This window comes from Callospermophilus lateralis, chromosome 2 (assembly GCF_048772815.1).
Source record: "Callospermophilus lateralis isolate mCalLat2 chromosome 2, mCalLat2.hap1, whole genome shotgun sequence".
NCBI lineage: Eukaryota > Metazoa > Chordata > Mammalia > Rodentia > Sciuridae > Callospermophilus > Callospermophilus lateralis.
Window position 1 is genome coordinate 11,986,138 of NC_135306.1, and position 16,784 is coordinate 12,002,921.

The 16,784-nt window shown below is 40.1% G+C and overlaps 3 protein-coding genes across 3 annotated transcripts; 1 reads left to right on the forward strand and 2 right to left on the reverse strand.

Moving 5' to 3' along the window:
• Positions 1 to 1,459: 1,459 nt before the first annotated feature.
• Positions 1,460 to 2,398, forward strand: Or1n1 (olfactory receptor family 1 subfamily N member 1). Its single transcript, XM_076843128.2, has one exon. The coding sequence runs from the start codon at positions 1,460 to 1,462 to the stop codon at positions 2,396 to 2,398; it is 939 nt and encodes a 312-aa protein (XP_076699243.2).
• Positions 2,399 to 8,266: 5,868 nt separating this feature from the next.
• LOC143390717 (olfactory receptor 1J4-like) lies at positions 8,267 to 9,208 on the reverse strand. Its single transcript, XM_076843129.2, has one exon. It carries the CDS (start codon positions 9,206 to 9,208, stop codon positions 8,267 to 8,269), a length of 942 nt encoding a protein of 313 aa, XP_076699244.2.
• Positions 9,209 to 15,427: 6,219 nt separating this feature from the next.
• LOC143390718 (olfactory receptor 1J2-like) lies at positions 15,428 to 16,369 on the reverse strand. The gene has a single exon (XM_076843130.2). The coding sequence runs from the start codon at positions 16,367 to 16,369 to the stop codon at positions 15,428 to 15,430; it is 942 nt and encodes a 313-aa protein (XP_076699245.2).
• Between the last annotated feature and the right edge of the window lie 415 nt (positions 16,370 to 16,784).

Below are 16,784 nucleotides of genomic sequence, written 5' to 3' on the forward strand. Positions count from 1 at the left end.
ATGTTAATGTAGGAATGCTCAGAGGTAAAATGATTAAACCTGAAACTTTGAGCCCAAGATAAACCTTTACTCCTCTAAGTTGTTCTCATCAAGTATTTGGGTTACTGCAACAAAAAGTTAATATACTAGTGCATTATACTTATATGTATTACATATATATTATGCATATATATACATATATTTGAATCATTATGGTAGAGTCATACATGGAGATAGCATAATTTGGTAGATTTGGTAGATTTCATTCCCCAGTACTTCTTCAGGTCCTACCCACCTCCCTTGTGAGAATTTTTAAAAAAATATTTTTATTAGTTATTGATGGACCTTTATTTATTTATATGTGGTGCTGAGACTCGAACCCAGTCCCTCACACATGCTAGGCAAGTATTTAATGACTGAGCTACAACCCCAACCCCCTTAGAGAATTTTTAAAAAGAAGAATATTTTGTGTGTCTTGGGACCATCTCCGCCAAATAATTTAAGATTTATTTCACTTCAGTCTATTCATGTTAATATCCTTTTGCAACATAGGAACTGTTATAGAGCTGCAGAATTCCTCTAAGGCATGGTAATATCAGGGATGAACTTGCCTCAGGCCATGTTGGAAGGGTACTCTCTCCATAAAAGTTTGAATTGAGGAAAACAGAGAGGAAAGAAAAAATGAGATTCCTAGAAACGAGAGAAAAAAGTAGGGTCAGATTGAAGGTAATGTGAGGTTTGGGGTAACAAGGAATTTAAAGGAAGATTTTATGCTGGACGTGGGGACTTGGACTTGGTGACAGTAGAAATAAAATCAAGTCAGGTGCAAGAACATACAGGTGAGGCTTGTTTGCGAGGGCTTCACTCAGAAGGAGAGTTGGTTTTGTTCATGTGAAAGAGGTGGGTTAAGGATTGTTTCCCAGCTTTCTGTCCATTTTAAAGGTGTGTTTTCTTTTTCTACGAGGGCTCTCTAACTCAAGGAAGGTGTGGTCAGTCCGGCATCCTGGAGTCAAGAGTTAGCTGTTCGTATCAGTGTGACATCCTGCGTCAACATCTCTGCCTCCCCCATGACAGGGCTGAGCTGAGAACACGCAGGTGGGAAATGGAAGAGAGCACAAATCTTGGCAGGTGACAAGCTGTGGGCCCTAGGAATTTGCCACGTCGAGGTCTTCTCAACAGTTTTTATCCTTGAGGTTGCTTGTCCTCAGAGTCATGGCGAGAGCACCCTGGCCCTAACGATGTGCCTGGTTTCTGAAGGTGATAAGGTTATTGGAGGGTGGTGGGTAGGGCACATGCTAAGCTTTTAATACCTAACAGGTCATGCTGCTTTTTAAAGATGACCAGGCCATGAGTGCCTTTGCCCTCTGTCCCTCTGGTGGTCTGTGTCTGCATTTGGGAGTTGGAAGATCTGAGAGTCAGCACAAGCAGTTTAATGGTAAATCTAGCATTCCGTCTTCTCTAGCCTCCAGATACTACCGTCATGGAGAACCAATCCAGCGTCTCTGAATTTTTCCTCCGGGGAATATCTGATTTGCCAGAGCAGCAGCACTTACTCTATGGAATTTTCCTGTGTATGTATCTTGTCACCTTGACTGGGAATGTGCTCATCATCCTGGCCATTGCCTCTGACCCACACCTCCACACCCCCATGTACTTCTTTTTGGCCAACCTGTCCTTGGTGGACGTGGGTTTAACATCCTGCACAGTCACCAAGATGCTGGTGAACGTTCAGACCCGGCATCCTACCATCTCCTATACTGGTTGCCTCACACAAATGTACTTCTTTCTGATGTTTGGTGACCTGGACAGCTTCTTGCTGGCTGTAATGGCATATGACCGGTACGTGGCCATTTGCCGCCCGCTCCACTACTCCACAGTAGTGAGCCCCCGGGCCTGCGTCCTGCTGCTCGCCTTGTGCTGGCTCCTCACTAACCTGGTTGCCCTCACTCACACCCTCCTCATGGCCCGGCTGTCCTTCTGTGTTGTGGGGGAAATTGCTCACTTTTTCTGTGACATAACTCCCGTCCTGAAGCTGTCGTGTTCCAGCACCCGTGTCAATGAGTTGACGGTTTTTGTCTTAGGAGGCACTGTCCTCGTGGTCCCCTTCCTGTGCATTGTCATCTCCTACATCCACATTGTGCCTGCCATCCTGAGGGTCCGGACTCCTGGTGGAGGGGGCAAGGCCTTCTCCACCTGCGGTTCCCATCTCTGTGTTGTCTGTGTCTTCTACGGGACCCTTTTCAGTGCCTACCTGTGCCCTCCCTCTGTGGCCTCTGAAGAGACGAGCATTGCAGCGGCTGCAGTGTACACGGTAGTGACTCCCATGCTGAACCCTTTCATCTACAGCCTCAGGAACAAGGACATGAAGGGAGCCCTGAAGAGGCTCCTCGGTCACAGGAGCTTTTCTTTTTATATATAGCAATAGCAATGTTTAATGAAAATATATAGACTTGGAATCACACAGCGGACTTCAGTTGGGGAGTCTGCCACACACTGGCCATTAGACCATCTTTCCGTTACTTACTTATTCCTCTGAGCTTTAATTTTCTCATCTCATCCAATGCCAGCATACTTCTTGGGTAGGATGGGACCAACGGTGAGAACATGGTTATTTGATGGCAGTTTCTGTCTAATAAGGTAACATGGAAGATTGATTGAGATGAGCTATGAAATGCATGTGGTACAGTGGCAAAGAGTAGGTTTCAACAAATGATAGTTGTTGTTGTTGTTATAATTATTATTATTATTATTATTATTGATGATGTTGTTCTCACTCTTCATCCTCCCCCGAACCCAGACATTAAAAAAAAAGAAAAACAAAATGAAACAAACAAAGCAAAAACCTGTTAAGTGCTCTGGATATATCACGGAACAAGACAAAGCCTCTGTTTTCATGACTCTTTCATTCAAGATTACTCATTCATCCATCATTAAAATTTTAGGAACACCTATTTTGTTATAGGTCTAAGTGGAGGTTAAGAGAAAGAAATAAAATATGGAGTTTACATTCCAGGTAACACGGAATAGGTTGAGAATTGCCTATCAAAGAAAGTCTATGTTTAGATGGCTCTGCGGGTTGCCGGAATTCCTCTGATTCCCCAAGATTTCACCAGGAATGGTGTTAGAGCTCCCTGTGCTGCTCCTTCCCTCTGCTGGTCCAAAAGGTCCAATGTCAGCATCCTTCTTGGGTAGGATGGGACCAAGGGGTGAGAATACTGAAACCCTCTTTCCTTATTTGATGGCATATTTGCCTTCAGCTGTAAAAAAAAAAAAGAGGCTTAAATTAGTTGTAAAGAAAGAAAAAAATGATGTTCACAGGCATGTGAGGTTTCTTTTGTCTCCAAGAACCCAAGAAATATTAAAAACACTAAAAAAAAATGAGTCTCATATAGTTTTGATCCCTTACTTCTGGTGTGACCAAGTATCCACTCTCCACCTAAACATTCCTCCCTGCAGAAGTTTATTTCTCAGAACTGACCCCTCTTAGAATGTTTCATGATCCCTATACTTTGTCAATGAATAATTACTGAAATCCTTCACAGAATCAAACCACCCCAGCTTCAGCAGCAGTTGAGTACAATTGTGAATCACGTAGAGCAGCGTGCTCCATCTTAGCTCCTAAGATTCCACTCATTATAGGGGTCTGTGAACGGGCTGAGGAGGCCATTCTCGTATAAGCAGAAGCCCTGGAGTCCTTCTGCCCTTATCTCCTTCCATTTTGTTGACATCTTTCGCTCTGCTGACCACAGGCCACTGACAGTCTCTGAGCCACCAAGAAAGCCACCCAGCTTTCTTCTGTCTTTTGGAATAGCAATAAAATACTTCTCACTTCTCATGATCGTATTTTTTCAGGAGTGGGTTTGCTGGCAGATTTCTAAGGCTCCTGATGACATGACTAGTGAACTTGAGGCAGACTGAGATGTGCGAGTATCAGATACAGTATCACACCCCAGGTCCCCTCGGCTATCCTGCACCTGCTTCTCAGACTGCCCCAGTCAGCTGCATCTTCCTTCTCCTGGTGGTTTCTCTAGGTGGCCCTGTGGTTTCTTCATTCTGATCCCCAGGGATTCTCAGTCCATTCATAGTGCAGTACATGTCTGAACTTCATGTTGGGGTGGATTTAAGTTCTTTCCCTCAAGTCCCAGGGAAACTGAGAGATATGAGACTGGGTGTCCAGTTTGGTTATACCAAAATAATTGTGTGGCAGTGAGAAGTTAGTTCAGCTCAGAGCATATAAAGACCCATCAACAGATACTATTGCCTATCACTGTTCCTCAGTCCAGTGTTCTTAGATTCCACCCAACTGTATTCAAAGGTCCTCCCTTGGATACATCCCATTGCACTCACTTCTGATCCCTAAACTCAAACTTCTATTTCTTTATGATCTCCTGTTTCAAGCAATGGGAATGTGTTGTTAGCATTTAAATAATTCACACTGAAGTATAGATGAGTTATAAATCTTTGCACTTTGGTAGTGTAATGTGAGCAGGATGTGACTTTAGCTGGGATGAGAGGTGGATGATGGAGAGCTTCTGTTGTCTCTTGAATACATAGGGTATTTGGTTTCCTCTTGCTTAGAAGCTGTTTTGAAAAAAAAAACAACAACAACAGATGGTTTGAAATATGTTCCTTCGCTTCCTTAAGATTGCTAAATGTAATCAAAATTATTCAAGGTGCACCAGATGTGCTGGTGCATCCCTTTAGTCTAAGCTACTTGGAACACAGAGTCTGGAGGATTGCTTGAGTTCATGAGTTCAAGACCATAGTGGGACACAGTCTCAAAAAAATTATCCAAAGTGCCTAGCCTTTGACTTTATTCTTAAATATCATTCACAGAGCCAGAAACCAAAACCAATTTTTAGTTCTACCACCTGCTTCCCATCACATACCAAGACCTGTTTAGCATATCTTCAAGATAATCTCTTCTCTGTCCTCAAGCCATGATCATCATTCAGGCATACAACACCTATTACCTGGATGTTCAACAACTTTCCAATTGAGCTCCCTGTCTCTAGGCTCCCCAAGCCATTGACAAACCATCTTACACATCGATTACTTCAGGAATCTTTTCCCAGTACAAATACAACATTCCACAGTTTTCCCTACTCGACCCTATTCCAAGTCAATGATACTCTATCACTTGCAGGGTAGTATCTAAATCCCTAAAGAGGGCATCCTAACCCATTCACAAAGTAGTCCTTAACTGCTTGTCTAGATTTAGCTTTTAATGTTCCCTTGACACACACACATATGCATGGGAACACCTTTTTTTCCCCTTAAACATTTTCCTGAAGTTATTGTGCTATTTTAATATTCTGGGTCACTCTGTACCCTCTGTCTAGACTTTAATTTGCCCTCTATGAATCAATCTTTAACATCCTTCAACTTTCAATTGAAGAATTATTTCTCTGGTAACTATCTTTGCTAATATCCAGTGAACATTAACTATATCTTTCCTTATGTGACTATCATATAATTGCGTCATTGTCTCTACCAATTTTCTCAACTGTAAAATACAGATAATAACAATGTGTGCTTTATAGGGTTATTCTAAGGATTAAAAGAGATAATATAGTAAAATTTTAATATAGTGCTAATATATAGTAATCAGGCATACTAATCTCAATTATTCATTGTATGATTATATTAAAGCATTTTGTACTCTTACATATTTTTTAGCCCACCTGTCTCTATACTACTAGAATGTGAGCTTCTTTAGTTAGAGGTCACATCTTTTTCCTGCAGGGATAGGTGCACGGCCTAGCATGGAGCAGATAATTTGCTAAATGGCTGCTGAATGGAAGGAAAGTCTCACTATTTTTCTGATATTAACTCTAACTTTTTATGCTTAGTGATGAATAAATTTAATCTCATGGGTTTATGAGATTGCTCTTGATTTAATTTATATCTTTTCCCTCAATAGTAGTGGAAAGGAATCAGGGGAGGGAGGAATATGAATGTGTCAAAGTGAACCCCCCTATTATGTATAACCATAATGTATGAATAAAAGCATGAAAAATCATCTTAGATTCATAGATAATAATCAATGCGAAATTCATGGCTTTTAATATTTTATCAAAAAGTGAATTTAATTCTTTATTAGATCTTCTACTTTTCACGTATGGCAAAATAGGACACTTTTTGCTTACTCTTTAATCTTCATGTCAGAGTTGCAATCACACACACGCGCGCCCACACACACACACATGCACTACAGTGAAGCTGAAATGCAAATGCTTTTGCTTCTAGGATGTTATGATTCCTCTCCTCTGAGAAATCTTGTTCTTTTGTCACACATTTTGAAAGAATAAATATTAACTCTTGAGAAAGATATAAACTAGTCCTTTGAAATATCAATCTGAACAACTTCCAGTTGTATTTGTTAACCTGTGACCACATTATACATTCATGATTTTCAAAAATGCCACAAACTTTGTTCTAAACCCAGTGAGATGCTTCATTAGGGAAGGTCATGAAACTTGGCCCTGGCATGGCTGAAGAGAAAAGTGCCAGGTATATTGTATACTTCCAATGTGATTTCCAGAAATTCTATCCACATCAGTATGACACTTGCCAGTGTGGTTTGGTCTGTCCACAAATAAGAAAACCAATCTAGGGGACAGGTGGACTAGCAGAGAAGGTGGTCATAAACCCTTTCCAATAGGCAGGTGGGCTGGCTATTTCTTTAGAGGAAGTCACTCAAGAGTGTCACCAGCCCATGAGTATGAATGACAGGTGTTGACCTCTTTGGAAAGTGGTCCTGTCAGACCTAGGCAGAACTTCAGGGATCTCAGGGACGGAGCTGGAGTAGGCTGGGGAACTGACTGAGTACTCAGTCCTGCAGACGACACCACCAACATGGGGAGGCGTCCGCAGCAGGTTCACGATTGTGTCCAGGCTAGCTAAGGCAGGCTTCCTGTAGACCTGCAAGAAAGGTTCCATCCCTGCTCAGGTTTTAACTCTGGACACATGGACAGTATGGCATTCTTCCCATCTGTCTTCCCTCATCCACACACCCATCGACTCCCTCACATTCTGTTAGCCATCCAGCTCCAGCTCAAGCCACAGCAGCTGTATTGCTGTCTCCCAGGACAGCTGATTGCCTTTGAATTGGAAATATAGCAAACATGTCATGTTGCCTATAATTACAATTCAGCAATATCTGTATAAGTTCTGCTCCAAAACTCATCTCTGTTAGGTAGGAAAAACTAACATTCATTTTTCTTAGTTGTAGTGTTAAGCCAGATTTACTATTGAATTCATTTAAAATAAAAATGTGTTAGGTATTTTATAGTTTTTCCATCTATACTAGAGAAGCAATTGAAGGTCAGATGGGTTAGGTGAATGGCCTGAGGCCACACAGCCCCCACTCTGGTACATAAGGCTTGCGATTGAGATCTATTTTTCCTTGCTTGCAGCTACATGGTGCTGAGTCTCAGAAGCACTGGAAATTCTGTTTATCCTCAATTATAGGCCCCAAGATAGAGACCTATGGGGCCCTTCACTGGATGCTGAAGAAGATACGATATAGAAGACAAAGATATACGATTACTCAGCTGTGCAGTACAAACCTAGAGTCACTAAGTTGAGTATAAATGACTTTCAGGGAGATAGATAATGAAGAGAATGAATGAGAAGACCAAGTTCAGTGGGGCGACAGAAGGCTCCTGACTGTGGATGCTCTGTCTTTCTCATCACCTACCTGGGTTGAGCCAATTCTTCATTAAAATTCCCACATGCAGTCAGGAAGATTCAGACAGCTGCTTAGGAGAAAGCAAATTGTTGAATGAAGGTTACTATAGTCTAAAAGGGTGGTCAGTGTTCAAGGACTTGTGTCCTTGAATGTAGCAGCTGATCCAAAGGAAGAGGGTTTCTTGGTACCATAAAGGGTACTATATAGTTTCTTCTCCTGATCCACAACAATCATTACCATCACCACCAAAAAATTTAAGAACACTGAAAGGAAGATGGAGGAAGGAAAAGACATAATTTAGAAATTCTATGCCAAGGGATCTCTTTATTCAACATCACCCAACCATTCATAAGAATATACCCAGGATATAAGAGAAGAAATTTAAGTACCACTAAATAATTTCTAGTGGGCAAGAGAAATCTCCAATAATATTAACTCAGAATTCATAGTAGATACTAAATTGTTGCAAGGAAAAGAGAGAATAAGGATAACAAAATACAATTCAAGTAACTAAATATTTATTGAGCACTTATTTTATGCTGAGCCCAAGATTAGGAATCTAGCATTTAGAAATACATGAATATATAAGCAATGTCATTGAGACAAGACTGTTGTCTTATTTAAGAGTTTCTCCACAGCCCTCTTCATGTCTCTGTTCCTAAGGCTATAAATGAAGGGGTTCAACAGTGGGGTGACCACTGTGTACATAATAGAAGCAACTATGTCCTTGTTACTGTAGGTGCCAGATGAGGGGAAGAAATAAACTCCGATAATTGTGCCATAATATAGAGACACCACAGAAAGGTGGGAGCCACAGGTGGACAAGGCTTTGCAGATCCCTTTGCTAGATGGAACTTTGAGAATGGTGGCCCCAATGCGGCCATAAGAGATCAGGATGCACATGAGCGGTAGAGTGATGACTGCCACTCCCAGGGTGAAAATGACCAGTTCATTGAGGGAGGTGTCGGAGCATGAGAGTTTGAGTAAGGCAGCAAGGTCACAGAAGAAATGGGGGATGGTGTCGCCATCACAAAAGGACAGCTTGGCCAGGAGGAGGGTGTGAGACAGGGCGCTGGCACAGGACAGGATCCAAGACACCGCTACTAGCAAGGTACATAGCTCCTTTCTCATGATGATAGCATAGTGCAGGGGGTGACAGATGGCCACGTACCTATCATATGCCATTGAAGTGAGAAGGAAATTGTCCAGATCAGTGAAAAATATGAAAAAATACATCTGTGCTATACATCCTGCATAAGGGATGGACTGATCCTGAGATTGCATGCTTATTAGCATCTTTGGAGCCGTGACAGATGAGAAAGAGATGTCAGTGAGGGCCAAGTGGCTGAGGAAGAAGTACATGGGGGTGTGCAGGCGAGAGTCCAGCCTGATGAGCAGGAGGATGAGCAGGTTCCCCAGCACCGTGGTCAGGTACATGCCCAGGAACAGGGCGTAGTACATGCCTTGCTGCTCTGGCTGGATGGGGAGCCCCAGGAGGAGGAACTCGGACACACTGCTTTGGTTCTCCGTCCTCATTCTGCTCTTCTCTCTACTGGGACGGGAGGGCTGTTGAAGAAAGTAGAGCAGGCAGGATAAAACAAGAGCCATTCAAATGATGATTACTGTATACCAGTATCCATCTTCATTGCCATGTCCCTATTAAAAAATCTTCTAAAATAGAATTTGTCAACAGAGAAGAGAGTTTGTTATGGCATTACTCACCATCCAGGGAAGAGGCAATTTTGACCAAAGCGTAATTTGCAGCTGTGTCTATCAGTGAAGAAAAACCTCCATGGTCTTAGAGGAGAAATATTACGTTAAAATGGTCCCAACATCTATTCTGTTTCTATACTTTAACAAATAATCATTAGCCTTTCTCGTGCCTTCAAGTTGCGATGTATCAAACTTTTGAAATATGACTTCAAAATCCATCAATAGTCAAAGTCTGGGGCAGAAGTTTCAATAGTATATGCCTAAAGAAAACTGGGTCAAAAATTAAGCACCAAAGTTCCCAATATATATAAAATTGATGAGAAAAAAATATCCATTGGTTAAAAGGTCACTGCTATAAAAAGAGAAAACATTATTGGCAGTTCCATATTTATTATAAGTAATAAATTTGTCAGGATCTTTTAGATAATTTTCTATAACCTTCTGAGTCAATGAGTTCTCATGGCACCATGAAAACACAATTCATAATAGAGTTTTCCTCAACTGAGGATAAAGAAAAGGGCCACTCATGTATCCTTTTCCCTTTTTTAGCTTCCTCACTGGGCTCCTAGAATCTTGATCTTTAGAACTTGCTAATAGGCCCTGTTCAAGATCTAGTTATATTTAGGGCCCCCAACTCATCAGTGTCAAGTGTCTTAAAAATGTATTTGCAGTCTTCCCCATCAACTACTATCTACCCATTAAAATACTCTAAAAACTAAGTTATTAAATCCTGTAAGACAAGTGGGAAAAAGTTCCCTTTAAGCCTCAGATCAGTTAAATGCCTACTAGAGATGCCTATAGACAGAAAGTCAATACAAGATATTACAGTTATATTATACTAGCTCTTAACTAGAGGAAAATTTAGAAATTTTATATAGGTTAATGGTAGGCAAAAAATCTTTGCTTCTCCAAGTTGGTGATTTGAACATGCTCCTATCCCATACGGATGTATCATCTCCTTTTTAAACTTACTGAAAACAACTAACTTATCAGATGTGACAGTTCTGAAAATAATGACACCTGGCCCAGTTCTCAGTCTGTCCCTGATCGCTTAAATATTCTGGCTCTCCTTGGAACTGTGACTTTAAGATAAGAGCTTCCTGCCTGAGGGTTGCATGGTGTGTTGAGAAAAGCATTACAATTAGGAATAGCTCCAAATTCAGGCAGCATCACTTCATATTTGTTGAGTTCTGGGCAAGCAGCAAAACCCCATTTTTCTCATCTTTAAGTTAGAAGTAAGACACTGAGCTTAGGTCCTGAGAATATTCTGAATATTAACAGAACGATAACTCAGATATCCAGTATTCTGGACTTCCCCCTCTTTCTCCATTCTCTTCTGGTTTCCCTCATGCTATAAAATGATGAAATGATGACTCCTTCCCAAAGCTGTAATTCTATCTAGTTTATGAGATTTAGGATTTTAATAAAAGCTCCTGGATCTAATTAAGCCATGCTTTGGTGTTGTTGTAGTTCTGTATTAGCTTTAAGTAAAGACCATGTAGAGATTCTCACTGCACCACACTCAACCTTCTCAATACCTTAACAGCTGCTTGCTAATAATGGATATTTTCTTGATAGTGAGGGTGTGTGCTGTAGAAGGCAAAGCCCAAGTTTTTAAGCCAGACAGAAGGGATTCAAATGTTGCATCTCTTGGAACTTCAGTTTTTCCTCTGTAAAACTGGAATAATAATCCCTGCCTTTTACTGTAAGAATTAAGTAAAATGGTGTCTGTAAAACAAATCTCTCATAGGAGCTGTTCTAGATGAGGTGACATAGCTTCTATTAAATAAAGAGTATAAAGATCTCTAGGGAAGACACTCAGTGTCTTTAATGAAAACCAGGAGAAAAAAGTAACTATGTGGAAATATTCAAAATCCTCTATTTTAGCTATTTTGAAATACACAATACATTGTAGTAGATCTTTCCAAGGAGCAGGGTTTGATGTCTTTAATGAAGGTCTGAGACTACACTAAGGGTCATAGGTAAGAAATCATTAGGGTGATTCTAACAGGGAGCTGCATTATGAGTGCTTTGCTAAAAAAGAAATCAAAGCTCTATAGCCAGAAATAACTTCAAACATACATACAATAAAAGTAGGACTGCTATACAAATGATCAGGGACTTTGGAGAGAAACACTAAAGAGAACTGGGTTACACTACATACATTAAGAAGCATACATCCTGATAACCTAAAACATGAATGATGACACAATACCTCCAGCCTGGTTTGGGGGTGTGCTTGCTAATTTACATAGTCATCTGGCTGTATTCCTCCACTCCCTAAGACTTGGAGATAGAGGCATGAGCACCATTGACTAGTGATGGTTGCTATATCCTTGTCTTTAGAAAGTAGGAATAAAAAAATTATTTCAGCACAGAGAGCATAGGAAGTCTCTGGGCACCTGTACATGCACACACACCTGCTACTGATGAATACCCAGTCCTGCTCTGAACTTTATGCTCAGGTTATCCTACTCCCAGAGATTTGTATTGCCTTCTCAGCTGTCTCCAGTAGACCCAGATTTTTGCATATAACTTCCGTGGCATGGACATCAAAGAGAAAAGTCATGAGCCTGGAGCTTGCTTCTCTCATTTCACCAGCTTCAGAAATGGAGATGTGAAGACTTCATTCTATTCACTAGGGTTAGGACCCAATGGGACAGGACACCAGGTTGTGATTAGAGACTTGAATTAAACATGTATTCATTTCTCAGTTTTCCTCTTACTCCCTCTAGGACAGATGCCCCAGGGCAGTGGTCTCTAAACTTTAATATTCAGCAGAATCAACTGGGACCTTGTTAAAGATGCAGATCTCAGATCCACCTCCAGAGATGCTCATTTATGAGATTTGGGGCCAGATATTTTTCAGGCAGTGTTTCTGAGGACAGACTTTGAAGAAACATTGTCTTTATGAAGAGCATCAGGATGCAGACCCTGAGCTCAAGAGATGGGGAAATTCCTTCCCTGCAAGATTTGGATTGCCTCTCTTAGGTCATAGTTTGGGATGTGCAGAGGAATTTCCCTCTCAAATGCAAAGTACCTTTTGCTTGTCTGTTTGTAAAAGTAATGCATCTTCATCATGTGAATCCAAATACTCTGGACATGAAAATGATGGCAAAAGTTAAAATACCTTGCCTATCCATTATTCATTTCTAAACCTTCTAAAATGATTTTTATTAGTAAACATTTATATTTATGCAAGTGGGATTCATTTTATAGTATTTCGTGATTCTTTATTCTATAATTATTTTACTCACATTTATATTTCCACTTCTAAGTGCATCATTACTTTTAAAATATACTTAAAGTAAAAAAGGTTTAATCAGTCTCTTCTGGAATTAGCACAAAGATTCCCTATGCAGTGTTATTAAAGATTATATAAGGTCTTGAAATCATCTATTGTGTCAGTTGCCCAATCGAGGCTACTTTAATATTTCTAAAAGCATCAACTGTAATGGGCTTCTCTGTTTGGGCTCCTCAGTATCTGTGGCTTGATTGTTTGAAAAGGCCACAAACAATCTTTTTAACTGTGAAAATGGCTGAACAATAGAAGTTCCACTTGAACTCCGGAAAAGGAGGTGGCCATGTCAAATTGTTTTCACTCACCTGTAGCATAAACCAAAGATTATGGAATGAAGTTTTATGAGCAAGAGCAGAAAGGGTTGTTGCAATTTTTTTACATTCTATATTGAATATCAAACATCCAACTCCTTCAAAATGTTTTGATTTGCATCCTCACATCCCAAGCAGACTCTGTAGGTATCACTACAGCCTTCAATATCATTCCGACTGCTGGTTACATACTATCTAATCTTATATTTATGTGTGAAATTGGGAAAACATTGTATTTTGCATAGGCAGGTGCCAAAACAAACAACCCACAGAAGTGATGTAAAGACCAAAATAAAAATGTGATGTATCTAATGATAATAATGTGGATTGGATTTTATACAAATGCTATCTTATGTCCTGTGTCCAGAAACATGTCAAGTTCTAGGACACCTTTTATAAATGAATGACATCATGAAGCACAAAATTACTCAATGTTCTGCCAAGAACTCAAGAGTACCTGTGTGTGTGTGTGTGTGTGTGTTTGTGTGTGTGTGTGTGGGGGGGGGTGTGGTGGAGGTTACAGCTTTTCCAATATCATCTAAAGTTCTATAACTAATGCATATTTTATTATATCATGTATCATGTGTGAAATAATTGTTAGTGCAAAATAAGAAAATATGTTTTTTAGAGTTATTCTAGAACATGTGAACATGTTCTAATGATACAGGGAAAATCAGAGTATTGAGTGACATTAATAAAGTCACAAGTCACATCGAAATTACTCAAAATTTAATGGAAAAAAACCATGTTGAACATTATGATGTATGTTTTCAAAACTTTGGATTTATTTTCACTTAATTGTAGTTTGATGTGATAATACAAGATATGATATATGGTATCTGATATGTCTATCTTCTGTATGAAAGAGAAAAGGAATTCTCATGTCTCAGGAAAGAATATTAGATTTTTAAAATTTTTTATTAGAATATTATCTATTATATTAGAGCTTAAAAATTTTACTGCATCCAGAATTAAATAGAAAAATATCAGCAGGAACCACTGCTTCCTCTATAACTAAAATAATTTAAGCTGTCTCTTGCTTCACTCTACCTGGAACAGAATTCATGAAATGTGCATCTGACAACTTCCAAGGTTGAGTTCTTAGGCCAGTTGTCTTCAAATTCTAGTTCACAATTCTGCAGCATCAGGGCAGCCTGGGAGTTTGTTAGAAATGCAAATTCTTGAGCTCTACCTCAAAACTGCTGAATCAGAATTTATGGACGTAGATCATAGGAATCCATACTTAGAAAGTTCTCCAAAATTCTTATGTACCCTAAAGCTTGAGGAGCTTTGCTTTCATTCTTCATTTAGGAAGGCAGGATGTCCATGAAGGCTAGTCAGGGCTGAATCCATAGTAGATTTGTAGGAAAATGATGGTACCTTCAGAGAGTTTGCACCCTTATTTGGTTATATTTCTAAAGAGGCCAAAATGAAGCACTTCTTTATTAATGACTGAGTTTGGAAGCTAAACAAAATCAATGACACAGTGTTGGAAAAGGGCGGGGGAGGCTTGGGGATGTACTGACCACCAGACACCTCGCTCTTCAGAGCTGTGACATTTAACAGTATGAGCAGAGAGTAATATATTTCCTCTTATTTAAGTGACAAGTTATTTTTGTTCTTTGATTTCAGTACACCCATAAAGATGAAAATAAAACCCACTTAGTCTGCACAGGAGAGATGAGTTAAATAATACAGCACATTCTTTGATTCTGGGTTGTTTTAAAGCCTGGGATTGTGGGTTAAAAATATATGGCTTTCCAAAAATCTCAAATAAGGAATAACCAAACTCTGAATTATTGTATTATTTATGACTCCCAAATTGAAGAAATAAGTAATAAAATTAATTTCATATTTACTAATCCAAATCTTTTTATAAGAAAGCCATTTGGAAAGTATAATAGTAATTACTAGAGGTTAGAAAAGGTAAATGTGAGAAGAGGTGGAGGAAAGTTATTAAAAAGCTACCAAAGAGCCAGATAGGAGGAATTCCAGTTAGATAGATTCTAGTGTTTTATAGTAAGATGTGGGACTATAGGTCAAAATAACCTCTTATATGATTTTTGAAGAACTAGAGGACAGGTACTTGAAGTATCCAAACAAAAAATAATGAAAAGGAGATGGAAATGCTAATTAATCTTATTTGTTCAGTACACAATTGTATACATGTACCCCCAAAATATGTACAATTATTTTGTGTTAATAAAAAATAAAACAATTTTAAAAATCTAGTTGTAAAGGAGAACATTGTATAAAAAATGAAATTCTGGTCAATGAATATTTACAAGATACATTCAACATGCTGTCATTTGTCTTAGAGCTTAGAGACATAAATTTGTTTTGAAACACATTCAAATGGAAATCAAATTCAGCACATCAACCAAAATGGAGTTCTGAAAAATAAATAAATAAATAGATAAAAGTCAAGTGTTACTGTGAGAAAAATGTTGCTCTACTGAAGAGTTTCCCAAGGGCAGCTTTCACATCCCTGTACCTCAGGCTGTAGATAAAGGGGTTCAACATGGGTGTGACCACGGTGTACATGATGGCCACGATGGTGTCCTTGTCAAGGGAACTGCTGAATGTTGGGAAAAGGCACTGTCCAAATGTGGCCCCGTAGTACAGACACACAGCAGAGAGATGGGAACCACATGTAGACAAAGCTTTGCGGACTCCCTTGGTTGAAGGGACCCTCAGGATCGTGGCTCCAATGTAGCCATACGATACCAGGATACATACAAATGGCAGAGTGATGACTGCCACCCCGACTGTGAACGTGACCGACTCCTTGAGGAAGATGTCTGAGCAGGCCAGCTTGAGCAGGGCAGCCAGGCCACAGAAGAACTGGGGGGTGGTGTTAGCAGCACAGAAAGACAGCCGGCTCAGGAGAAGGGTATGAGACAGGGAGCTGGCACAGGACAGGATCCAGGATACAGCCACCAGCAAGGTACACAGCTCCTCCCTCATGATGGTGGTGTAGTGGAGAGGGTGACATATGGCAACATATCGGTCATATGCCATTGATGTAATAAGGAAGCTGTCCAGGTCAGTAAAAAATATGAAAAAATACATCTGGGAAATGCACTCTGCAAAAGGGATAGACTTGTGACTAGTCTGCATGTTCACCAGCATCTTTGGGACAGTGACAGATGAGAAGGAGCTGTCAGTGAGGGTCAGGTGGCTGAGGAAGAAGTACATGGGGGTGTGCAGGCGAGAGTCCAGCCTGATGAGCAGGAGGATGAGCAGGTTCCCCAGCACCGTGTTCAGGTACATGCCCAGGAACAGGGCGTAGGACATGCCTTGCTGCTCTGGCTGGATGGGGAGCCCCAGGAGGAGGAACTCGGACATTTTGCTCTGGTTCTCGGTCCTCATGCTGCTCTTCCTTGTGATCCAGGTGGAGAATGGTTGAGAATATTGGGAATGGAACTCTGAAATAATCATTTTTAACAGTCATATAAAAAAGATTCATGTACTATTTAAAGAGAGTGGGAAATAATCTATTTCTCCTTATATATTGGTAATAGGGAACTAGAAAGATTATTGATCACAAATGTTAAGGAGGGACAGCATTTTTTGTTCCCTGACAAAACGTGATTCTTGCACCTGTGCCAGTGAGAATTAGATTGTGGAAAAGTCGATGCAGCCAAGCTACTGCCCCAAGAAGTTTCTGTGGGAGTATTCCAAATAATTAATCATGGCACAGCAACAATTAGATTTGATTTTTATATCCATTACTAAATTTCAGGTGAAAGGTGGCTTTTTCAAATGAAAAGCTGCAAAGCATAAT

Bases quoted from the DNA above. Each gene is read 5' to 3' on its own strand.
- Or1n1 (XM_076843128.2), top strand. From the start codon at position 1,460: ATGGAGAACCAATCCAGCGTCTCTGAATTTTTCCTCCGGGGAATATCT.
- LOC143390717 (XM_076843129.2), bottom strand. From the start codon at position 9,208: ATGAGGACGGAGAACCAAAGCAGTGTGTCCGAGTTCCTCCTCCTGGGG.
- LOC143390718 (XM_076843130.2), bottom strand. From the start codon at position 16,369: ATGAGGACCGAGAACCAGAGCAAAATGTCCGAGTTCCTCCTCCTGGGG.